This window comes from Oncorhynchus nerka, linkage group LG11 (assembly GCF_034236695.1).
Source record: "Oncorhynchus nerka isolate Pitt River linkage group LG11, Oner_Uvic_2.0, whole genome shotgun sequence".
Taxonomy (NCBI): domain Eukaryota; kingdom Metazoa; phylum Chordata; class Actinopteri; order Salmoniformes; family Salmonidae; genus Oncorhynchus; species Oncorhynchus nerka.
Genome location: NC_088406.1, coordinates 21428550 through 21455294, shown reverse-complemented (window position 1 = coordinate 21455294; position 26745 = coordinate 21428550). Strand labels below are relative to the sequence as shown.

Sequence of the window (26745 nt, the reverse complement as noted above, 5' to 3'; positions counted from 1 at the left end):
GAGCTATAGTCAATGAACAACATTCGTAAATAGGTATTCCTCTTGTCCAGATGGGATAGGGCAATGTGCAGTGTGATGGAGATTGCATTGTCTGTGGAGCTATTGGGGTGGTAAGCAAATTGAAGTGGGTCTAGGGGTGACAGGTAAAGTGGAGGTGATATGATCCTTGACTAGTCTCAAAGCACTAAATGATGACAGAAGTGAGTGCTATGGGGCGATAGTCATTTAGTTCAAACCACTGTACTATGGCACTGATTTAGTACGAAAACACCTCTATAAATCTATTTTGATAATGTATTTTGTGGACTCCGATCAGCGATCGTAAGAGGGTTGAGGCAGAGAACTTCGAGGCAACACAGAGCGACAAATTCTTGACGTTCGCCCGCCTCCCCTTCCCATCTTTCATCATCACTATACACATCAGCGCAACATCAGTATTGCCTGGGAATCCAGATAAACGACCCCTCTATACGTGTGGAAATATGTAACAATAACGAGAACATATTTAATCGAAGACACACTGACAGCACAAGTAAGTATATTTAGTAGTTAGTGGCGCACATTTTAAAGTGCCGTCCTTTGTGTTCTTGTACCAATTCTGGCTATATTATGGGATGATGATGGCGGATGATGCCCGTTTTTTCAGATGGTCACCTAGCTACTTTCTGTAGCTAGCTAGCAAGGAGGCTAACGAAGCCGCGTACCTTTCCTTTTAGTTGACTTAACGTTAGCTAACCCACATTACTGGTATGCTAAATTAGCAATAATACAGTAGCTAGCGCTTGACATTGTCATGGCATTTAAATTGTTATTGATTGCTTGCTAAATTAGCAACTAGCAAGCTAGGTAGAGAGGCCTAGCCAACTATCGTTATCTAGTAACGTTTGCTAGCTGTATAGCGTAGCGATTTGTGTCATCATGGATAATGTACTGTAGCTAGCTAATGACGCAGTTAACATTAGCTACCTAGCTTACTACTTTAATATGTCAACGTTAGTTAGCGAACTAGTTGGGCTGGGTAGCTAGCTACCTGGCTAGCTTGCTAACATTACATTTACCTCGCTGGCAAGTTAACTAATGTTAGTTAACCTTACAATGTCAAACAGTTGACTAGCCAGCCAGGTCACTTTCTCTCATTACTAAACTGACACACCTCTCAATAGTTATTTTTCTGGACATTCGAGCGATCAGATAAGCAAAGGCATGTATTTTCTCTCAAACCGTACCCCCCTGTATTCCCCTCAGAGCTGCTGTATAGTACCATGGGTGGCCATGATGATGATGATATGTCTTATCATGTAGCCAACAACCATCATCAAGATGAAGTGCTGAAAAACAAATTGAATGACAGTGGCCTTTGGAGTGACCAAGAATCTACTGGCGGCAACAATGCTAAGTGGGTCAAGGAGGGCCAGAACCAGCTGAGGAAAGTTGCTGAGAAACATCAGGACCAGAATGGGAACCAAGAGGACTTCTCCCCTCATAACACCACTGAGGAGGAGCAGAGGAACGAGGAGCAGACCAAATCTCCCAAGACCGCCAAGACCATCCTCAAGGAGCCAGTACTCATTGATACTCTACTGTCTGCCGAGGATAAAGAGGGTGAGGGCGAAGAAAATGACAAAGAAAAGGAAGATCCATCTGAGGCAGATGAAGAGGCCTGCAGTTTTATAGAGGAAGAGAGGGAGCCCGAACAGAGTAATGTGGAGTCTGAAAGAGAGGGAGGTGGGGTGGCTAGAAATCCCTGTCTGCTGTTTTCTAACGTGAATGGAACACCAAGTGATGAAGAAACCAACTGGCCTGCACTGTCTCAGGAAAGCACTGCTGAAATCCCTCCAAATGGAAACAAAGGTAAGGGCGAGTTGTTGAAATCAGTCGTGTGACTGTTTTGTTGGAGCAATGATGATTATAGTCTAGTCTAACATAACAAGTGCTTCTCAGGTTGCAAGCAACGTTGAGACACCTCGTTCTAACCCTCCCCTTCTCTCCACACAGAGTCCTTCTGGGACTCGGAGGCCTTTGAGGCGGACACAGACCTGCCCTCTGGGTGGATGCGGGTTCGAGACACCTCAGGCACCTACTACTGGCACATCCCTACTGGAACTACTCAGTGGGAGCCCCCCTCCCCTCTGGACAAGGTGGGAGACTCTATGATGTCCTCCAGTATGTCCCTGGAGACAACACCCTGTGAGGAAGAGCAGGAGGTGAGCTCTTACTCATAGGCCTTAGGGATGATTTGTGACATGTTCTGTTCTTAGAAGACTTATATCTATGCTCTCCCAATTTAGAATAAAAACGGCATCATGTTTTTGTCTGACTCCTAGGAAACATGGGGAGACCTCTCTAACCCAGATGAAGGGACTAGTGATGGAGAGTTGTGGAAGGTAAGGGAATATTAATAAGTACTAATGAGAATCTTGACATGGCTAAGACCTCACATTTAGGATATCCTATACCAAAAGGTCAACACTGACAGTTAAAATATGTTCTATTTATTTTAATGAGTATGGAAAACATAATTTTTATGTCTCCGATTATTCATTGAAAACATAATTTGTAATATACAGTCAACGAAACTCTTACCACAGACTCTGCGGATAAATCATTATTATGTGGAAAATAGTTGACATGGGAAAAAGTAGGCTTACGTTTTGTTTTTACTGTCTTGGCGTGTACTAAGGGACAGAAGCAGAGCATTACGCTTCAATAGCCAAAATAATAATAAAATAACAGAGCACACGACATTTCCCAGCTTCAACCATCAATATTTCAGTTTTAGAAACAGTGGAGTTTAGAAGGCAACACATCTGGATGTTGATCAACTTGGTGATAATGAATTGACAAATTCTTCGTATTTTTCGTGATTGCAGGAGGGAGAGGTGGCTTCTGATCAGAGCCTGAAGGAGTTTGAAGGGGCAACCCTGCGCTATGCATCCATCAACCTGAAGTAAGTGGTGTGGTGGTAGTACATTATGTGATAAGCTTTCTCATTCTCAGCCAAAACAGTTTCTCTTAAACCCTTCTCTTATTCTTTCTCAAACTATACCTGCCTCGTAACTAGCTGTTCCCAATCTGAGGAAGAGGAGAACCTTGATCCCCATGGCACTGACTTGGAGGCTAAGGTACATTCAAATTCACTTACATTTACACTCACTAATGCACTGAGGCAGGAAGACTGTAGTCATCTGCCTGTCCCTTCCCTTCCCTGTCAACATACAACTACCCTTCCCTTTCCTAATTGGACTGCGTCTGTCGGTTTATCCCTCTCCCTCTCTCCGGGCCATCCTGTGTTCTCTCCTGCCTCAATTTGCTATTCCAGTATTTTGCTGTGCGCTCTCTGGGCTGGGTGGAGATGTCTGAAGAGGACATGGCACCAGCGAAGAGCAGCGTGGCTGTCAACAACTGCATTAGACAGCTGTCCTACCATAAACACAACCTCCATGACACTGCTGGCATCTGGGGAGAGGTGAGTCTGAGGAGCAGGGCTACAGTAAGGGACTGGGTGGGCTCTTCCTTTTTGGGGGAAGGGCATGGGGTTGATGTCTGGGCAACACCCTCTGTTTACCTTGCTTGGTCTATTTTTACCCAGCAACCTCTCACATTTACTGCTATTCCCTGCAGCTGCTCTGTGTTGAATAATGTTGAACATCAGAGTAATTATAGTCATCCATATGCACCAATGCTTGGGAATGTCTCCATCTAAAACGGGACCAAGTCTAACAGGTGTTTGCTAGAATATTATCAGTTGTAGAACAGATGGCACATTGAAATGTAATTTGGTTCAGTTTGCTGTGCATGGTGGTGCTTCAGGAGGATGGTGATATGTTTGTGTTGTGTTACCAGGGTAAGGACATGCTGATGGTCCTGGAGAATGACACTATGAATCTGATCGACCCACTGGGCCAGACTCTGCTGCACTCCCAGCCTATTGCCAGCATCCGCGTGTGGGGTGTGGGCCGAGACAACGGCAGGTCAGTGTCTACTAGTTAGTCACCGTTTGGCACCACATCTGGAGGTTGTAAAGCACTGCACAACTGTTGCAGTCCGATTAAGTGGTGTAGCTACTTTTACAGGAACAGCAAATGCTGTTTAACTCTTTGGAATTTGTACTATTTTATATAGTGTTTATTTAGCACAATCTATTAGTAAATTGTTTATCTAGTCTTAGCCGTCACTTAACTATTACTTCATCATGACCCATCCACACCTAATTAAGAGATATTAGACACTGGGAATGACATAATAGCTGGTAATTTGTTCCATTTTCTTAAAGATGCACACTGTAGAAATTGCTACTCCATTTCCTGGTTGCAAAAATTCTAATAGTTTACCAAATTTCAGTTTGTGACAAAACAAGCAAGTTTAAGTGTAGAGAATGTTTGTACCTTCTAAACCGCTGTGAAATATATTTTGCAAAACTAAAAATATTGTATTTTCAGCTGTTTGAATTTGGTGTACACAAAAAATATTCATTCTCATTGAAGCATAGAAATAGTGCACATAGAATAGATCTACCACTTCTTAGACTTGCTTTCAATGAGTGACAGATCTATAACTCTCATTTGTATGTGAATTTGGTCGGGCCCCCCCAAAAAGTTACATATTGCAGCATTACATTGTTCTAGGTAAAACCCCGCCTTATCTCAGTTTACTGGTCACCATAGCAGCACCCATCCACAGCACACTCTCCAAGCTGGAGACTCTTATCTCCCTCACTAACTTCAACCACCAGCTGTCAGAGCAGCTCACAGATCATTGCACCTGTACATAGCCCATCCAACTACCTCATCCCCATACTGTATTTATTTATTTATTTTGTTCCTCTGCACCCCAGTATCTCTACTTGCACATTCCTCTTCTGCACATCTATCACTCCAGTGTTTAATTGCTATATTGTAATTACCTTGCCACTATGACCTACTTTATTGCCTTACCTCCCTTACCTCATTTGCACACACTGTATATATACTTTTTTTCTACTGTATTATTGACTGTATGTTTGTTTATTCCATGTGTAACTCTGTGTTGTTGTATGTGTCGAACTGCTTTGCTTTATCTTGGCCAGGTTGCCTACCTGGTTAAATAAAGGTGAAATAAATGTAAAAAATAAAGTGTTATTAAAACATGTTCATCTTCATGCCTTAGGGTAGTGTTTTCCCATCCTAGACCTGTGGATATGGGTCTGTTTTCCTGCTGAATTTGCACATAGCAGTTCTTTGCCCAGCTGTGTGTCATTACAGCTGCATTTGCACAGGCAGCTCAATTCTGATATTTTTTTCCACATTTTGATCTTTTGACCAATCACATCAGATTTTTTCACATTAGAATTTTTTAGACCTGAACTGATTAGTCAAAATACCAATTAGTGAAAAAAATATCTGAATTGGGCTGCCTTTGTAAATGCGGCCTATGGGTCCAAACAGGATTTGAACCCAACTTGGCAAATGGCATGCTTAAATACAGAACTGCACCCATGAGACAACACTGCCCTCTGGTGGGTTGTCCATGGTGTTGCAATGATACAGCTGCCCTCTGGTGGGTTGTCTCTGGTGGGTTGTCCATACATCTGCCCTCTGGTGGGTTGTCCATGGTATTGCAATAACATTTCCTTTCAATGACATTCACCATGAATCTGATTAGAATTTTCTGCTAGTGTTTTTGTAATAACTGTGATTAACTGATCATTATTTATTTTCATGCTGCATTTCGCTGCCCTATACAGGGAAAGGTATTGTACAGATATGATTATTTGCAGTTTTTCTTTTAGAAATGTATTCTCATGTCCGATGTTGTTTATCCTACATATAGTTAAATTTATTGTATTGTCATATCTAACATGATTGCATGCAATCATTTTTGTTTTGCCAGTATTTTTCTTGTGGGTTGTTATCATTAAAGTTGGAGAAATGCGTGGGTTCATGTACCAATATGTAAATGGTGTACTTTTCTGTATTTGTTACAACAGAGACTTTGCTTATGTAGCGCGAGACAACCTGACCCAGGTACTCAAGTGTCACGTGTTCCGCTGTGACTCACCTGCCAAGAACATCGCCACCAGTCTGCATGAGATGTGCTCCAGGGTGAGACTCCAATGTCTTCTACAGTTGAAGTTGGAAGTTTACATACACTTAGGTTGGAGTCATTAAAACAAATTTTTCAACCACTATGCACATTTCTTGTTAACAAACTATAGTTTTGGCAAGTCTGTTAGGTCATCTACTTTGTGCACAACACAAGTAATTTTTCCAACAATTGTTTACAGACTGATTATTTCACTTATAATTCACTGTATCAAAATTCTATTGGGTCAGAAGTTTACATACACTAATTTGACTCTGCCTTTAAACAGCTTGGAAAATTCCAGAAAATTATGTCATGACTAATTGACATCATTTGAGTCAATTGGTGGTGTACCTGTGGATGTATTTCAAGGCCTACCTTCAAACTCAGTGCCGCTTTGCTTGACATCATGGGAAAATCAAAAGAAATCAGCCAAGACCTCAGAAAAACAATGGTGGACTTCCACAAGTCTGGTTCATCCTTGGGAGCAATTTCCAAAGGCCTGAAGGTACCACGTTCATCTGTACAAACAATAGTACGCAAGTATAAACACCATGGGACCACACAGCTGTCATACCACTCAGGAAGGAGACGGGTTCTGTCTCCTAGAGATGAACGTACTTTGGTGTCAATGTGCAAATCAATCCCAGAACAACAGAAAAGGACCTTGTGAAGATGCTGGAGGAAACTGGTACAAAAGTATCTATATCCACATAACCTCGAAGGCCGCTCAGCAAGGAAGAAGCCACTGCTCATAAACCGCCATTAAGAAAAACACTGGTTTGCAATTGCACATGGGGGCAAAGATTGTACTTTTTGGAGAAATGTATTCTGGTCTGATGAAACAAAAATAAAACTGTTTGGCCATAATGACCATCATTATTTTTGGAGGGAAAAGGGGGAGGCTTGCAAGCTGAAGAACACTATCCCAACCGTGAAGCACGGGGGTGGCAGCATCACTTCACAAAATAGATGGCATCATGGGGATGGAAAATTATGTGGATATATTGAAGCAACATCTCAATACATCATTCAGGAAGTTAAAGCTTGGTCGCAAATGGGTCTTCCAAATGGACAATGACCCCAAGCATACTTCCAAAGTTGTGGCAAAATGGCTTAAGGACAACAAAGTCAAGGTATTGGAGTGGCCATCACAAAGCCCTGACCTCAATCCTATAGAAAATGTGTGGTTAGAACTGAAAAAGCGTCTGTGAGCAAGGAGACCTAGAAATCTGACTCAGTTACACCAGCTCTGTCAGGAGGAATGGGCCAAAATTCACCCAACTTATTGTGGAAAGCTTGTGGAAGGCTACCTGGAACGTTTGACCCAAGTTAAACAATTTAAAAGCAATGCTACCAAATACTAATTGAGTGTATATGAACTTCTGACCCACTGGGAATGTGATGAAAAAAATAAAAGCTGAAATAAATCACTCTCTACTATTATTCGGACATTTCACATTCTTAAAATAAAGTGGTGATCCTAATTGATCTAAAACGGATTTTTTACTAGGATTTAAAAAAACGGAGTTTTAAATGCATTTGGCTAAGGTGTATGTAAACTTACAACTTCCACTGTATGTCACATATCTAATATACTATTTCCTGTGGAATCTCATTTCACGATGAGCTGAATATGTCTCTCTTTACATTCAGATAATGACAGAGAGGAAACTATCCAAGCCATTTCTGAGCAGGTACAATTCTGACCAGTGCAAAGCCATGGAGATTCCTACTCAAGGTAACCCCTGTGATAGTTCTACAGTTAATTTTAGAACAGAAGTAAAACACCAGACACTAACTCCATCCCTATCTTCTTCCTCTGCAGAGTTTCCCGTTCCAAAAAATGAGAATTTCCAACGTTTCCTTGTGTATTACCTTGGTAACGTACCTGTGACCAAGCCTGTAGGTAAGGGACGCATGGGTAAGGACATCTTTTATTTACTTAGTAGTTAGGTAAATATATCTAGCTGTGCAATAAAGCATATGGCTGTGCTTTGTGTGGGACTGTGTTTTGCTTCACTTCACATGTGGCTAGCTAGCTACTCCCATGCAGTTTACCTTGCCCTGTGGATACTGTTAACAGCCAAACTTTCTCGTCTCCTAGGTGTGGATACAATCAATGATGCTTTGGAGGCTGCAATGAACAGCACAAGGAAGCAGGATTGGACCCCCGTCTCTGTCAACGTGGCCCCTGCCACTCTCACCATCCTCACCAGAGAGGTAGTTACTAACTAACCCATCCACAACATCTCTGTTACACACAGACATTTGGTAGCAGTCATGTCAGTATGGCTCTCTCCTGACCCTGCTGTGTCCTCTGTCCTCCCCAGACTGAGGAGGTGATGTCAGAGTGCCGGGTGCGGTTCCTGTCTTTCATGGGCGTGGGAAAGGACATCCACACCTTTGCCTTCATCATGGCCAAGGGCCCCGGGGACTTCATCTGTCACATGTTCTGGTGTGAGCCCAACGCTGCCAGCCTGAGTGAGGCGGTGCAGGCCGCCTGCATGGTGAGTCAACAGACTGATTATTGATTAATCAGTGGTCTAGAGAGACGGGCTGAAGGATGATATGTTGTCTAGACTATAGAACATTTTATTAATAAACTGGAATGGTATTGATGTGTTTCAGTGTCTGTACTGATGGAGTCCTGCTGTGTGTGTGTTCTGTACACAGCTGCGCTACCAGAAGTGTCTGGACGCGAGGCCTCCCAGCCTGGGCTCCTGCTTGCCCACTCCGCCCGCTGACTCCATGGCCCGCCGGGTCAGGATGGGGGTCCAGAGTCTGCTGGGAAGCTTCAAGCAGTACAGGTCAGGGTCCCAGTCCCCCTGAGCAGAAGAGAGAAGATCTCCTCCCCACCAACACTAACCCATCACAGCATCTCCAGCTCACTCCTCCACTCCTCTCTCTCTTTCTCTCTCGCTTTCTGCCGTTTCTGTCGGCCTTACACTCCTTTTGGCCTTCCTTAGAGATAGTCCTTTCATTAGTGCATGGAGTTATATGTAACTGAGGAAATGCTTACTTACTAGTGATTGCAAAGTGTTTTTTTTCTATACATCTACTGTATAACTCTCCTTTAGCTTTGTACTCAAACTGAATAAGCCCTGACAACGGCCCATTGTTTGTTCTGTTGTTGGGATTTAATCTGTTTGTCACTATTTTTGTGTTTTAGCAGAAACCATGTCTGGCAGGAAGCGTTCATATTATGGGATGTAACTACATGTTTCTTCACTGTAGGAAGCTAGGAGGATTCCACACAGAAATACATCTAATTTCTTTGCAACTATGGTTGAGTCATGGGGCCGTGCTCTTCCCCAAACAGTAACAGCACCTCTTTTAAAAAATGTTCTACTGGTGTCTGAAGAAGGTCATGCAGTCACTGTCGAGCCTAGTAGAGTCTCCTGATGTTTGTTTTCTACGTGTCATTACCCTGTACACTCCTCAGCCTCTACTCCTGTCCAACTGGGGTTCTAAGAGCCCAAGGTTCACCTAGAGAGCTTCATGTTCCCCACTGCAAACAGTGTGTTTTAGTCTTCCATTAAAGAAGTGAATAATCATGTCGCGTCGTAGTGAACAACCAGTGATTTCAGAGTGTACTGTAGTTGCGTTTCCCCTACATTTGCATGAACATTTGCAAGTTCAGTGCTTCTGTGCAATAATCAGACTTTCCTGTATGTGGTGTTGGTAGAATGGCTTCCAAACGGTTATATAGCAGCACACACTGTGCTGTGGGTTCTTTAATGTAGGGGCCTGGCTATATCTGACTAGGGCTTAGCCAACAACAAGAGGCAATGGTGAAAATAGACTTCTGATCATGGAAAAGTGACTGAGAAAACACAACAGCTCAAGGCCTGAGTTTTCTATCTGAGTCAGTCAACCGCAGCTGGTAACCACCACCACCAAAATAGTAGTGTAGGACCTCACCACACACTGCATGTTTTAATAGCTTAGAGGAATAACCAGGTTCATATCTGCCTGCAGCGGTTTAGTGCTGAACTCTTAGTTATTGTAACATACTAGATGTGTGCTACTTCATGGTAAAGAGGGCTGAATTCTGTACCTGTTTGTAAGGCATGTCACTAGCCTGTATCCGTGTCTATCAATATATATGCTAGTAGTAGATTAGTTGTCACTGTCAGGTCCTTTCCACTGAGTAGCTGAGAGCAGGTCAGTATCTGTCTCCTTTAGTCAGCGCCCTGGGACAGGGATAACATTGAGAGAATGATTTATGATTTTATTTATTTACATTTTTTTGTACCACTTTTTGCTCTGTTTGGGCCATGGTCCCTCTAAGTAATGTATTTTGTATTGTTTTCATACACTATAATGGACACTACTGAGGAGCAGTTGCACAGTTGCTCATTATTGATTGTATTAGAGAACAAATCAGACTAGTTGTGGTTTTTATGTAAAAAAATAATAAAATACAGATGAAATGTGTTTGTCAGAAGTATTTAGTGCAATAGTTATTTGACTAACAAAATTAAACATGTAAAATATAGAAACACTATCTGACATAATTAGACTGGATTGAATTGTATAATACTATACTGTATCTCATGTCACTGTTCACTTATCATTGTGCTCCTTTTTCTAATTCTGTTATGTTAGTACTTCCAAAGTCAACATTAAAAATTAGGAATATTGGAACACTAGCTGATACATTTATTTCACAATTCATGTAAATTAGGTGTATAAAATGTATCTGTATATAAAAGTCCCTGCACAAGAAATAAATGTGAACATATCTTATTTTTGGTGTTGCATATTTTTTTCACCCGCTTAATGGAATAATTTTCATGGTTTTGGTGTGACATGTTTGAGTGAAGCCATGTGGATTGGTGAGATTGTATTCCAAAAGGCAGTTGTGGAATAGTCTGTAAATTGTCTCCTTTCGTAACCGGTGGTAGAACCACATAAATCCTCAATTTTCAATCAATGCTTTTTTTATCTGACATTCCTGGTAATCCCATTAAAATGGAAGCGAAGCCAGACTGTGCAGGCTGTCTAGTCCTTTGCATATGTATGAAACCTGCTGACATTGGTTTTACCAAATGTATTGTGAGAGGTGCAAGCATAGAGATAGATAGAGGACTACTCTTTATCTGTGCCATTGTAGTGTATGTGACAGCATGGGCAGCGCCATTGAGGATCATTTTTAAGTAGTCAATCTTCACGATTGGCTGATCCCTCCTGATGACCCGGTTGGACATGACTCCAACAGGGTCACCAGGAGGGATCAGCCAATGAATTTGGAAGTCTCACCCAGTTGACTAGATTCAAATGGTGGAAGCCCTCAATTGCGCTGTCCATGCTAATAAGGCCTTTTGGCCACGAAAGGCCTCTATCATTCTCTATTGGTGCAAGGCCCATGCGTGAATAACATGCAGAAGTCACCCCATGTCACCTGGTCATTCATGTCTGTATGCTTTCCCCCTCCTGTTGTATTGAAAAGGCCCAGGGAGGGATGAAATCAAAAGGCCCAGGGAGGGATGAAATCAAAAGGCCCAGGGAGGGATGAAATCAAAAGGCCCAGGGAGGGATGAAATCAAAAGTCCCAGGGAGGGATGAAATCAAAAGGCCCAGGGAGGGATGAAATCAAAAGTCCCAGGGAGGGATGAAATCAAAAGGCCCAGGGAGGGATGCTGTATATAGGCTGGTTATTGTTTCCATAGGAGATGGCTTTGGGGGGAAAGGTGCACATTAAGTGGTCCAGGCCCAGACGTGTAATGGACACTCCTTCACGAGGATATCTCTCCTATTCCCTGCCAGCGGGACTGCACTGCTGTGCTGTGGGACACATCAAGGGCTTGGCGGTAATCAGGTCCTTTATAAGGGATCGGCCAGCTCCCCGCCCCATTCAGACTGGGTTGGTTGTGTGTTTGGGGTTTTGCTTGTGTTCCCTCGTCCCTCATTTGTACTGTAGTTTGATTAATTTGAGGCCTGCTGGCTCACAGTGGGAGGGTGTCTGAGTTCAGTGCGTTGTTGATGGAGGTGATCCATATCAATGTCCTGCTACCCTCCCATACTTCCACCCACAACTGAGTTTTTTTTAGCCTATACTGTATCCTATCTGTATGCTTAAACAACATGCTATAGATTTGATCTTGGTTATTATCTCTATTAGAAAATGATGTACTTACATGAAAATGTGCTCTTCAAAAGCAAGGAAATATAATTATTTCTTTCTCTGATTTTCCTGTATCCTCAAATGTATTCACACTGTTCCATATAATTATGAATGAGTGGTGGTATGTGTTTAGCCATCCATGCTCCCATTGTTATGTTTCTATATTATACTGGTTGCCATCACGCTGAAACACATTTCTAAAGCATATTCAACGTGTGTGAGTGTCTGTGACTAGATTTATTTATTCACATGTGCCTGTGTTAGTCTTTCACACTATGTGTCAATCACAATTTAAAGGAGTTCGGCTCACGGAGGAAATAATCACAACTATAATTATTTCTATAATTATGCATACGGCATTTGTGTAATGGAGATTTATTTTGAGTAATGAATGTGTAGTCTTGTGGAACATTGCTTTTCCTCTAAGAGCTGTGGAGTGGGCTCATATCTTCACTGCTGGGCACTTTAATCTAATCACACATCTAGAGAACAGCCTGGATAAAGGAAGTGAACAGCAGCTTCATCTTAAACCTGGTATCAAGGTTTGGGAGAGATCCCTGTAGGATGCATCCTCCTCTTGGTTCTCATGGTGTGAATATATTCACTTCACTGAATGAGGATTCTCAAAACCCTTAGAGGCTTTCTGGTGGAAATGTGCGTTTATTGAGAAGGTTACTTTTGTTTTTCCTCTTTTTTGGCGATCTGTAGTTTCTGGTAATCAGGAAAGACACTGTTGGGCTCTGAGTCAGTCAGGTCATAGTGAATCAATCACAACCACAGGAGGGGAGTTCGCACAACACAGGTGGATCAACTTCACACGAATCAAGAGGGAAGGGAACAATGGATGAACCGCGCCAGACAGCCTCTCCTGCTGAGCTAGAAAACTAGGATGTACTGGAGAGATGGAAAAAGGGAAAGACAAGGAGCTGTTGCGTTGTAGGAATTCATCATGTGGGCGTATTGATGTTCATCATGTGGGCGTATTGATGTTCATCATGTGGGCGTATTGATGTTCATCATGTGGGCGTATTGATGTTCATCATGTGGGCGCATTGATGTTCATCATGTGGGCGTATTGATGTTCATCATGTGGGCGTATTGATGTTCATCATGTGGGCGTATTCATCATGTGGGCGTATTGATGTTCATCATGTGGGTGTATTCATCATGTGGGCGTATTGATGTTCATCATGTGGGCGTATTGATGTTCATCATGTGGGCGTATTGATGTTCATCATGTGGGCGTATTGATGTTCATCATGTGGGCGTATTGATGTTCATCATGTGGGCGTATTGATGTTCATCATGTGGGCGTTGATGTGATGATGTTCATCATGTGGGCGTATTGATGTTTATCATGTGGGCGTATTGATGTTCATCATGTGGGCGTATTGATGTTTATCATGTGGGCGTATTGATGTTCATCATGTGGGCGTATTCATCATGTGGGCGTATTGATGTTCATCATGTGGGCGTATTGATGTTCATCATGTGGGCGTATTCATCATGTGGGCGTATTGATGTTCATCATGTGGGGGTATTGATGTTCATCATGTGGGTGTATTGATGTTCATCATGTGGGCGTATTGATGTTTATCATGTGGGCGTATTGATGTTCATCATGTGGGCGTATTGATGTTCATCATGTGGGCGTATTCATCATGTGGGCGTATTGATGTTCATCATGTGGGCGTATTGATGTTCATCATGTGGGTGTATTGATGTTCATCATGTGGGCGTATTGATGTTCATCATGTGGGCGTATTGATGTTCATCATGTGGGCGTATTGATGTTCATCATGTGGGCGTATTGATGTTCATCATGTGGGCGTATTGATGTTCATCATGTGGGCGTATTGATGTTCATCATGTGGGCGTATTCATCATGTGGGCGTATTGATGTTCATCATGTGGGCGTATTGATGTTCATCATTGATGTGTTCATCATGTGGGCGTATTCATCATGTGGGCGTATTGATGTTCATCATGTGGGCGTATTGATGTTCATCATGTGGGCGTATTCATCATGTGGGCGTATTGATGTTCATCATGTGGGCGTATTGATGTTCATCATGTGGGCGTATTCATCATGTGGGAGTATTGATGTTCATCATGTGGGGTATTCATCATGTGGGTGTATTGATGTTCATCATGTGGGCGTATTGATGTTCATCATGTGGGCGTATTGATGTTCATCATGTGGGCGTATTGATGTTCATCATGTGGGAATATTGATGTTCATCATGTGGGCGTATTGATGTTCATCATGTGGGCGTATTCATCATGTGGGCGTATTGATGTTCATCATGTGGGCGTATTGATGTTCATCATGTGGGCGTATTCATCATGTGGGCGTATTGATGTTCATCATGTGGGCGTATTCATCATGTGGGCGTATTGATGTTCATCATGTGGGCGTATTGATGTTCATCATGTGGTTCATCATGCGTATTCATCATGTGGGCGTATTGATGTTCATCATGTGGGCGTATTCATCATGTGGGCGTATTGATGTTCATCATGTGGGCGTATTCATCATGTGGGCGTATTGATGTTCATCATGTGGGCGTATTGATGTTCATCATGTGGGCGTATTCATCATGTGGGCGTATTGATGTTCATCATGTGGGCGTATTCATCATGTGGGCGTATTGATGTTCATCATGTGGGCGTATTGATGTTCATCATATGGGCGTATTGATGTTCATCATGTGGGTGTATTCATCATGTGGGCGTATTGATGTTCATCATGTGGGCGTATTCATCATGTGGGTGTATTGATGTTCATCATGTGGGCGTATTGATGTTCATCATGTGGGCGTATTGATGTTCATCATGTGGGCGTATTCATCATGTGGGCGTATTGATGTTCATCATGTGGGCGTATTGATGTTCATCATGTGGGCGTATTCATCATGTGGGCGTATTGATGTTCATCATGTGGGCGTATTGATGTTCATCATGTGGGCGTATTGATGTTCATCATGTGGGAGTATTGATATTCATCATGTGGGCGTATTGATGTTCATCATGTGGGCGTATTGATGTTCATCATGTGGGTGTATTGATGTTCATCATGTGGGCGTATTGATGTTCATCATGTGGGCGTATTGATGTTCATCATGTGGGCGTATTGATGTTCATCATGTGGGCGTATTGATTGTTCATCATGTGGGCGTATTCATCATGTGGGTGGGCGTATTGATGTTCATCATGTGGGCGTATTCATCATGTGGGCGTATTGATGTTCATCATGTGGGTATTCATCATGTATGATGTTCATCATGTGGGCGTATTGATGTTCATCATGTGGGCGTATTGATGTTTATCATGTGGGCGTGGGCGTATTGATGTTCATCATGTGGGTGGGCGTATTGATGTTCATCATGTGGGCGTATTGATGTTCATCATGTGGGCGTATTGATGTTCATCATGTGGGCGTATTCATCATGTGGGCGTATTGATGTTCATCATGTGGGCGTATTCATCATGTGGGCGTATTGATGTTCATCATGTGGGCGTATTCATCATGTGGGCGTATTGATGTTCATCATGTGGGCGTATTCATCATGTGGGCGTATTGATGTTCATCATGTGGGCGTATTGTATTCATCATGTGGGCGTATTGATGTTCATCATGTGGGCGTATTGATTTCATCATGTGGGCGTATTGATGTTCATCATGTGGGCGTATTGATATTCATCATGTGGGCGTATTGATGTTCATCATGTGGGCGTATTGATGTTCATCATGTGGGTGTATTGATGTTCATCATGTGGGCGATGTTCATCATGTGGGCGTATTGATGTTCATCATGTGGGCGTATTGATGTTCATCATGTGGGCGTATTGATGTTCATCATGTGGGCGTATTGATGTTCATCATGTGGGCGTATTCATCATGTGGGGGCGTATTGATGTTCATCATTCATCATGTGGGCGTATTGTTCATCATGTGGGCGTATTGATGTTCATCATGTGGGCGTATTGATGTTCATCATGTGGGCGTATTGATGTTTATCATGTGGGCGTATTGATGTTCATCATGTGGATGTTCATCATGTGGGCGTATTGATGTTCATCATGTGGGCGTATTGATGTTCATCATGTGGGCGTATTGATGTTCATCATGTGGGCGTATTCATCATGTGGGCGTATTGATGTTCATTGATGTTCATCATGTGGGCGTATTCATCATGTGGGCGTATTGATGTTCATCATGTGGGCGTATTCATCATGTGGGCGTATTGATGTTCATCATGTGGGCGTATTCATCATGTGGGCGTATTGATGTTCATCATGTGGGCGTATTGATCATCATGGGCGTATGTTCATCATGGCGTATTGATGTTCATCATGTGGGCGTTGATGTTCATCATGTGGGCGTATTGATGTTCATCATGTGGGCGTATTGATGTTCATCATGTGGGCATCATGTGGGCGTATTGATGTTCATCATGTGGGCGTATTGATGTTCATCATGTGGGCGTATTGATGTTCATCATGTGGGTATTGATGTTCATCATGTGTATTGATGTTCATCATGTGGGCGTATTGATGTTCATCATGTGGGCGTATTCATAATGTGGGCGTATTGATGTTCATCATGTGGGCGTATTGATGTTCATCATGTGGGCGTATTGATGTTCATCATGTGGGCGTATTGATGTTCATCATGTGGGCGTATTGATGTTCATCATGTGGGCGTATTCATCATGTGGGCGTATTGATGTTCATCATGTGGGCGTATTGATATTCATCATGTGGGCGTATTGATGTTCATCATGTGGGTGTATTCATCATGTGGGCGTATTGATGTTCATCATGTGGGCGTATTCATCATGTGGGCGTATTGATGTTCATCATGTGGGATGTTCATCATGTATTGATGTTCATCATGTGGGCGTATTGATGTTCATCATGTGGGCGTATTGATGTTCATCATGTGGGCGTATTGATGGTCATCATGTGGGCGTATTCATCATGTGGGCGTATTGATGTTCATCATGTGGGCGTATTCATCATGTGGGCGTATTGATGTTCATCATGTGGGCGTATTGATGTTCATCATGTGGGCGTATTCATCATGTGGGCGTATTGATGTTCATCATGTGGGCGTATTGATGTTCATCATGTGGGCGTATTGATGTTCATCATTGATGTTCATCATGTGGGCGTATTGATGTTCATCATGTGGGCGTATTGATGTTCATCATGTGGGCGTATTCATCATGTGGGCGTATTGATGTTCATCATGTGGGCGTATTGATGTTCATCATGTGGGTGTATTCATCATGTGGGCGTATTGATGTTCATCATGTGGGCGTATTCATCATGTGGGCGTATTGATGTTCATCATGTGGGCGTATTGATGTTCATCATGTGGGCGTATTGATGTTCATCATGTGGGCGTATTCATCATGTGGGCGTATTGATGTTCATCATGTGGGCGTATTCATCATGTGGGCGTATTGATGTTCATCATGTGGGCGTATTGATGTTCATCATGTGGGCGTATTGATATTCATCATATGGGCGTATTGATGTTCATCATGTGGGTGTATTCATCATGTGGGCGTATTGATGTTCATCATGTGGGCGTATTCATCATGTGGGCGTATTGATGTTCATCATGTGGGCGTATTGATGTTCATCATGTGGGCGTATTGATGTTCATCATATGGGCGTATTGATGTTCATCATATGGGCGTATTGATGGTCATCATGTGGGTGTATTCATCATGTGGGCGTATTGATGTTCATCATGTGGGTGTATTCATCATGTGGGCGTATTGATGTTCATCATGTGGGCGTATTGATGTTCATCATGTGGGCGTATTGATGTTCATCATGTGGGCGTATTCATCATGTGGGCGTATTGATGTTCATCATGTGGGCGTATTGATGTTCATCATGTGGGCGTATTGATGTTCATCATGTGGGCGTATTGATGTTCATCATGTGGGCGTATTGATGTTCATCATGTGGGCGTATTGATGTTCATCATGTGGGCGTATTGATGGTCATCATGTGGGCGTATTGATGTTCATCATGTGGGCGTATTGATATTCATCATGTGGGCGTATTGATGTTCATCATGTGGGCGTATTCATCATGTGGGCGTATTGATGTTCATCATGTGGGCGTATTCATCATGTGGGCGTATTGATGTTCATCATGTGGGCGTATTGATGTTCATCATGTGGGCGTATTGATGGTCATCATGTGGGCGTATTCATCATGTGGGCGTATTCATCATGTGGGCGTATTGATGTTCATCATGTGGGCGTATTGATGTTCATCATGTGGGCGTGATTTCATCATGATATTCATCATGTGGGCGTATTGATGTTCATCATTGATGTTCATCATGGGGCGTATTGATGTTCATCATGTGGGCGTATTGATGTTCATCATGTGGGCGTATTTATTGTTTCATCATGTGGGCATCATGTGGGCGTATTGATGTTCATCATGTGGGCGTATTGATGTTCATCATGTGGGTGTTGATGTTCATCATGTGGGCGTATTGATGTTCATCATGTGGGCGTATTGATGTTCATCATGTGGGCGTATTGATGTTCATCATGTGGGCGTATTGATGTTCATCATGTGGGCGTATTGATGTTCATCATGTGGGCGTATTGATGTTCATCATGTGGGCGTATTGATGTTCATCATGTGGGCGTATTCATCATGTGGGCGTATTGATGTTCATCATGTGGGCGTATTCATCATGTGGGCGTATTGATGTTCATCATGTGGGTGTATTGATGTTCATCATGTGGGCGTATTGATGTTTATCATGTGGGCGTATTGATGTTCATCATGTGGGTGTATTGATGTTCATCATGTGGGCGTATTGATGTTCATCATGTGGGCGTATTGATGTTCATCATGTGGGCGTATTCATAATGTGGGCGTATTCATCATGTGGGCGTATTGATGTTCATCATGTGGGCGTATTCATCATGTGGGCGTATTGATGTTCATCATGTGGGCGTATTCATCATGTGGGCGTATTGATGTTCATCATGTGGGCGTATTCATCATGTGGGCGTATTGATGTTCATCATGTGGGCGTATTCATCATGTGGGGCGTATTGATGTTCATCATGTGGGCGTATTGATGTTCATCATGTGGGCGTATTGTGGGCGTATTGATTTCATCATGTGGGCGTATTGATGTTCATCATGTGGGCGTATTGATGTTCATCATGTGGGCGTATTCATCATGTGGGCGTATTGATGTTCATCATGTGGGCGTATTCATAATGTGGGCGTATTGATGTTCATCATGTGGGCGTATTGATGTTCATCATGTGGGCGTATTGATGTTCATCATGTGGGCGTATTCATAATGTGGGCGTATTGATGTTCATCATGTGGGCGTATTGATGTTCATCATGTGGGCGTATTGATGTTCATCATGTGGGCGTATTGATGTTCATCATGTGGGCGTATTGATGTTCATCATGTGGGCGTATTGATGTTCATCATGTGGGCGTATTGATGTTCATCATGTGGGTGTATTGATGTTCATCATGTGGGCGTATTGATGTTCATCATGTGGGCGTATTGATGTTCATCATGTGGGCGTATTGATGTTCATCATGTGGGCGTATTGATGTTCATCATGTGGGCGTATTGATGTTCATCATGTGGGCGTATTGATGTTCATCATGTGGGCGTATTCATCATGTGGGCGTATTGATGTTCATCATGTGGGCGTATTCATCATGTGGGCGTATTGATGTTCATCATGTGGGCGTATTCATCATGTGGGCGTATTGATGTTCATTGATGTTCATCATGTGGGTGTATTGATGTTCATCATGTGGGCGTATTGATGTTTATCATGGGCGTATTGATGTTCATCATGTGGGTGTATTGATGTTCATCATGTGGGCGTATTGATGTTCATCATGTGGGCGTATTGATGTTCATCATGTGGGCGTATTCATAATGTGGGCGTATTCATCATGTGGGCGTATTGATGTTCATCATGTGGGCGTATTCATCATGTGAGCGTATTGATGTTCATCATGTGGGCGTATTCATCATGTGGGCGTATTGATGTTCATCATGTGGGCGTATTCATCATGTGGGCGTATTGATGTTCATCATGTGGGCGTATTCATCATGTGGGCGTATTGATGTTCATCATGTGGGCGTATTGATGTTCATCATGTGGGCGTATTGATGTTCATCATGTGGGCGTATTGATGTTCATCATGTGGGCGTATTGATGTTCATCATGTGGGCGTTGATTGATGTTCATCATGTGGGCGTATTGATATTCATCATGTGGGCGTATTGATGTTCATCATGTGGGCGTATTCATAATGTGGGCGTATTGATGTTCATCATGTGGGCGTATTGATGTTCATCATGTGGGTGTATTGATGTTCATCATGTGGGCGTATTCATCATGTGGGCGTATTGATGTTCATCATGTGGGCGTATTCATCATGTGGGCGTATTGATGTTCATCATGTGGGAGTATTGATATTCATCATATGGGCGTATTGATGTTCATCATGTGGGCGTATTGATGTTCATCATGTGGGCGTATTGATGGTCATCATGTGGGTGTATTCATCATGTGGGCGTATTGATATTCATCATGTGGGCGTATTGATGTTCATCATGTGGGCGTATTGATGTTCATCATGTGGGCGTATTGATGGTCATCATGTGGGTGTATTCATCATGTGGGCGTATTGATGTTCATCATGTGGGCGTATTGATGTTCATCATGTGGGCGTATTGATGTTCATCATGTGGGCGTATTGATGTTCATCATGTGGGCGTATTGATGTTCATCATGTGGGCGTATTGATGTTCATCATGTGGGCGTTCATCATGTGGGCGTATTGATGTTCATCATGTGGGCGTATTGATGTTCATCATGTGGGCGTATTGATGTTCATCATGTGGGCGTTGATGTTCATCATGATGTTCATCATGTGGGCGTATTGATGTTCATCATGTGGGCGTATTGATGTTCATCATGTGGGCGTATTCATCACGTGGGCGTATTGATGTTCATCATGTGGGCGTATTGATGTTCATCATGTGGGCGTATTGATATTCATCATGTGGGCGTATTGATGTTCATCATGTGGGCGTATTGATGTTCATCATGTGGGCGTATTGATGTTCATCATGTGGGCGTATTGATGTTCATCATGTGGGCGTATTGATGTTCATCATGTGGGCGTATTGATGTTCATCATGTGGGCGTATTGATGTTCATCATATGGGCGTATTGATGTTCATCATGTGGGCGTATTGATGTTCATCATGTTCATCATGGGCGTGTTCATTGATGTTCATCATGTGGGCGTATTGATGTTCATCATGTGGGCGTATTCATCATGTGGGCGTATTGATGTTCATCATGTGGGCGTATTGATGTTCATCATGTGGGCGTATTGATGTTCATCATGTGGGCGTATTGATGTTCATCATGTGGGCGTATTGATGTTCATCATGTGGGCGTATTGATGTTCATCATGTGGGCGTATTGATGTTCATCATGTGGGCGTATTGATGTTCATCATGTGGGCGTATTGATTCATTCATCATGTGGGCGTATTGATGTTCATCATGTGGGCGTATTCATCATGTGGGCGTATTGATGTTCATCATGTGGGCGTATTCATCATGTGGGCGTATTGATGTTCATCATGTGGGCGTATTGATGTTCATCATGTGGGCGTATTGATGGTCATCATGTGGGCGTATTCATCATGTGGGCGTATTGATGTTCATCATGTGGGCGTATTGATGTTCATCATGTGGGCATCATGTGGGTGTATTGATGTTCATCATGTGGGCGTATTGATGTTCATCATGTGGGCGTATTGATATTCATCATGTGGGCGTGATGTTCATCATGTGGGCGTATTGATGTTCATCATGTGGGCGTATTGATGTTCATCATGTGGGCGTATTTATGTTCATCATGTGGGTATTCATCATGTGGGCGTATTGATGTTCATCATGTGGGCGTATTGATGTTCATCATGTGGGTGTATTCATCATGTGGGCGTATTGATGTTCATCATGTGGGCGTATTGATGTTCATCATGTGGGCGTATTGATGTTCATCATGTGGGCGTATTGATGTTCATCATGTGGGCGTATTGATGTTCATCATGTGGGCGTATTGATGTTCATCATGTGGGCGTATTGATGTTCATCATGTGGGTGTATTGATGTTCATCATGTGGGCGTATTGATGTTTATCATGTGGGCGTATTGATGTTCATCATGTGGGTGTATTGATGTTCATCATGTGGGCGTATTGATGTTCATCATGTGGGCGTATTGATGTTCATCATGTGGGCGTATTCATAATGTGGGCGTATTCATCATGTGGGCGTATTGATGTTCATCATGTGGGCGTATTCATCATGTGAGCGTATTGATGTTCATCATGTGGGCGTATTCATCATGTGGGCGTATTGATGTTCATCATGTGGGCGTATTCATCATGTGGGCGTATTGATGTTCATCATGTGGGCGTATTCATCATGTGGGCGTATTGATGTTCATCATGTGGGCGTATTCATCATGTGGGCGTATTGATGTTCATCATGTGGGCGTATTCATCATGTGGGCGTATTGATGTTCATCATGTGGGCGTATTGATGTTCATCATGTGGGCGTATTGATGTTCATCATGTGGGCGTATTGATGTTCATCATGTGGGCGTATTCATTGATGTTCATCATGTGGGCGTATTGATGTTCATCATGTGGGCGTATTGATGTTCATCATGTGGGTGTATTCATCATGTGGGCGTATTGATGTTCATCATGTGGGCGTATTCATAATGTGGGCGTATTGATGTTCATCATGTGGGCGTATTGATGTTCATCATGTGGGTGTATTGATGTTCATCATGTGGGCGTATTCATCATGTGGGCGTATTGATGTTCATCATGTGGGCGTATTCATCATGTGGGCGTATTGATGTTCATCATGTGGGCGTATTGATGTTCATCATGTGGGCGTATTGATATTCATCATATGGGCGTATTGATGTTCATCATGTGGGTGTATTGATGTTCATCATGTGGGCGTATTGATGTTCATCATGTGGGCGTATTGATGGTCATCATGTGGGTGTATTCATCATGTGGGCGTATTGATATTCATCATGTGGGCGTATTGATGTTCATCATGTGGGCGTATTGATGTTCATCATGTGGGCGTATTGATGGTCATCATGTGGGTGTATTCATCATGTGGGCGTATTGATGTTCATCATGTGGGCGTATTGATGTTCATCATGTGGGCGTATTGATGTTCATCATGTGGGCGTATTGATGTTCATCATGTGGGCGCATAATGTGGGCGTGATGTTCATCATGTGGGCGTATTCATCATGTGGGCGTATTGATGTTCATCATGTGGGCGTATTGATGTTCATCATGTGGGCGTATTGATATTCATCATGTGGGCGTATTGATGTTCATCATGTGGGCGTATTGATGTTCATCATGTGGGCGTATTGATGTTCATCATGTGGGCGTATTGATGTTCATCATGTGGGCGTATTGATGTTCATCATGTGGGCGTATTGATGTCATCATGATGTTCATCATGTGGGGCGTATTGATGTTCATCATGTGGGCGTATTGATGTTCATCATGTGGGCATCATGTGGGCGTATTGATGTTCATCATGTGGGCGTATTGATGTTCATCATGTGGGCGTATTCATCATGTGGGCGTATTGATGTTCATCATGTGGGCGTATTCATCATGTGGGCGTATTGATGGTCATCATGTGGGCGTATTCATCATGTGGGCGTATTCATCATGTGGGCGTATTGATGTTCATCATGTGGGCGTATTCATCATGTGGGCGTATTGATGTTCATCATGTGGGTGTATTGATATTCATCATGTGGGCGTATTCATCAAGTGGGCGTATTGATGTTCATCTTGTGGGCGTATTGATGTTCATGTGGGCGTATTGATGTTGGCTTTCAGATGTTTTGTTTACATTTCTAGCCTTTCATGGCAAAATTAAAATGCAACTATCTTTAGACATCCTATGTGTCAATAGCTTTTTAGTATTTTGAGGTAGTACTATACATAATCAAGATAAATGTAGGCCACAAATAATGCCAGAGTTTTTCTATTACGTTTTCTCTTCAGGGCTGATGGGTTTATGTCAATGTTTCCTTTGTCATGTCTCCTATAACACTTTGGTAAAAAACAATATTCAGAGCACATAAAATGTAATGTGACTGAAAATGGTTGATTGATTCAGTTTGATTTTGGGGATGTTCATGGGGAATATATTATGCAAATACATGTGTCTGGTCCTATTAGTGGAAGGTTCCTTCGGTGTCTTTTGTTTCTCGTCCCATGTGCATTGAGTGAAAGGTTCAAAGGGCATATTCCTTAACCCTCTCTCCTCTGGTAGTCACGTTAGTGGGCGTGACATACCACTAAGAGGTGATAGAAGCTGAATTTCCCCCTTGGTTTTATCCTGCTTTGCAGGAAGCTGACTTTAATTTGTGCTCGCTGGTATGGAGGGTGAATATTTTCTTCAATCAGAGAGTGTTCATTTTAGACATGGATTCATCAAAATGACAGCATATGCTTTCTGGACACGTAAAATATCTCCACAGCATGCACTGTAATTCTCCTTATTGGATGTATCATTGTCAGAGGAAAAGGGTGGAGATAGGGAAGAAAATAAAAGTGCATGTTTGGAAATTGACGTCTATGTTCCCTCTGATTTTGATTTCGCTGACACTTATCTTAAATCCCAGCTTGTATTGCCTCAGACATAGCGTATATATACACCTGTTGTAAAACACAGCGGATGTAGAATGCATGTACATGTATGTACTACGAGAATGCACACACAGCCTCTGAACCTGTCGCAAGTCTTTCACAAAAGACATTGGCCTTTTATTTCCAGACAAATATATTCTCCTCTCCCTCACCTTGGTCCTCTCCTCCTTCACCTATTCTGTATTAAAACTGGTCCAAGTCCATTACAGAGTAATTACTTTGGAGAATAGGAAGTGTCATGTTCATGAGTGGATGGCAGGCCATTTTTCTTTAGCGCTCTACTGTCTCTCTGGAATGTTCCATCGTTAGTCTAAGATGACAGACCAATTCCTATTCCCATGTCAAACCTGTTCAGAGAGCACTGTCAGTCTGTTATGGTCAGTGATTATAGTTCATAGAAATGACACATCTTATTAGTTTGAAGGAAACACTCTGAAACTGTGTCTGAGATGTTTCTAAATACAACAGAATCCTGGCAACACACCTTGTTGTCTGTGAGCTCAAAGAACTGAGACACATACTTCATTTAAGTCATGATTCCTCACCACTCTTCAGTCTTAGTGAAGCAGAGCCCATGCTTAAATGAACTTGTTGATTGGTTTACAGGTGTACTCATCAAGAGTAAGAATAATCTACTGAAAACACGAGTCCCTTTGAGAAAGAGATGACTTCTCCATCCCATTCTTGCTCCAGAGATCCTCCCAGTTTCATAGACCCCAATCCTTCAGTGGTGCACAGCAACAAATTGCATTGTTACTTTGTAAATTTGTTCAAGCAATGAACTCAATCTCACTTGGGGTACCAATCTGACAACAGACATGATTATAATCCTGGGCGGCTCACTGGCTGTCTCCAGGGAGAGGAATGAGAGAAGCATGAAGATGAGGCTTGAAATGGTTTATTATTATATTTCCACCTTTCCCTATTTTCTCCGTCCTTCCTCAGCCTAGGCCCAATGCTGCTCCACCCCAATGTTTCAGCACACCCAAACTACCACCATAATGGCACACACCACTGTGATAGGGTCTTGCATGTAATCTTTATGGGCTTGGGGACTGAACATAGCGGCAGTATGTTCAATTAAAGACCTGCCATTGGCAGAAAGGAACATCTGTGATGTTCTGGGATGAGGAATAGACCTATGTTAAGTCTAAGATTAGCTATTGATTAGAACTGATGATGAGTGCCCCTTAAAGTGGCTGTGGATGGAGTGTGGCTGTGGATGAAGTGTGGCTGTGGATGGAGTGTGGCTGTGGATGGAGTGTGGCTGTGGATGGAGTGTGGCTGTGGATGGAGTGTGGCTGTGGATGATGAGTGAGTGTGGTGGGGACTATTCTAAAGATACACAAAAACCTTTAAATCAAGTCTTTCCATGTAAATACACCAAGAGAGACTGCAGGTCTTTTTGAGTTTGGACCAAGTACATTAAATTGACCTGAGGAATGTCTGAGTCAGTTGCTTTGTATTTATATGTTTCTTTTCACATGTTGCCATGGAGGTGTAGCAGGAGGAGATGAAATGACCTGATGGGAGGTTGGAGAGGAGGGGTCCCAGGCTGTTGATTCTCATTTCACCGCCCGTCCTCATGTCCCAGTAGGGTTGTCTGAGACAGAGATAAATACTGCCAGCACTGTAATTTATAAGAATTCCACCTGTTACCTGACTGGACAAGACACACAGGGCTACACAGAGTCTACTGCATACAGACTAGGGTGCTTCCAGACTCTCTCT

The 26745-nt window shown here is 42.8% G+C and overlaps 1 protein-coding gene across 2 annotated transcripts; it reads left to right on the top strand.

The window, feature by feature from the left end:
- The first annotated feature begins 353 nt into the window (after positions 1-353).
- LOC115136591 (amyloid beta precursor protein binding family B member 1-like) lies at positions 354-10812 on the top strand. Of its 2 annotated transcripts, none has more exons than XM_029672133.2 (14): positions 354-532; positions 1246-1851; positions 1996-2204; positions 2325-2384; positions 2871-2947; positions 3062-3122; positions 3320-3466; positions 3844-3971; positions 5966-6080; positions 7717-7801; positions 7889-7969; positions 8168-8283; positions 8394-8570; positions 8737-10812. In XM_029672133.2, the coding sequence occupies exons 2-14, from the start codon at positions 1263-1265 to the stop codon at positions 8890-8892; spliced, it is 2001 nt and encodes a 666-aa protein (XP_029527993.1). In that variant the 5' UTR covers positions 354-532; positions 1246-1262; the 3' UTR covers positions 8893-10812. The 2 variants fall into 2 exon arrangements, with proteins under 2 accessions (XP_029527993.1, XP_029527990.1); XM_029672130.2 differs by having other exon boundaries at positions 356-532; positions 7889-7984.
- Positions 10813-26745: the final 15933 nt, after the last annotated feature.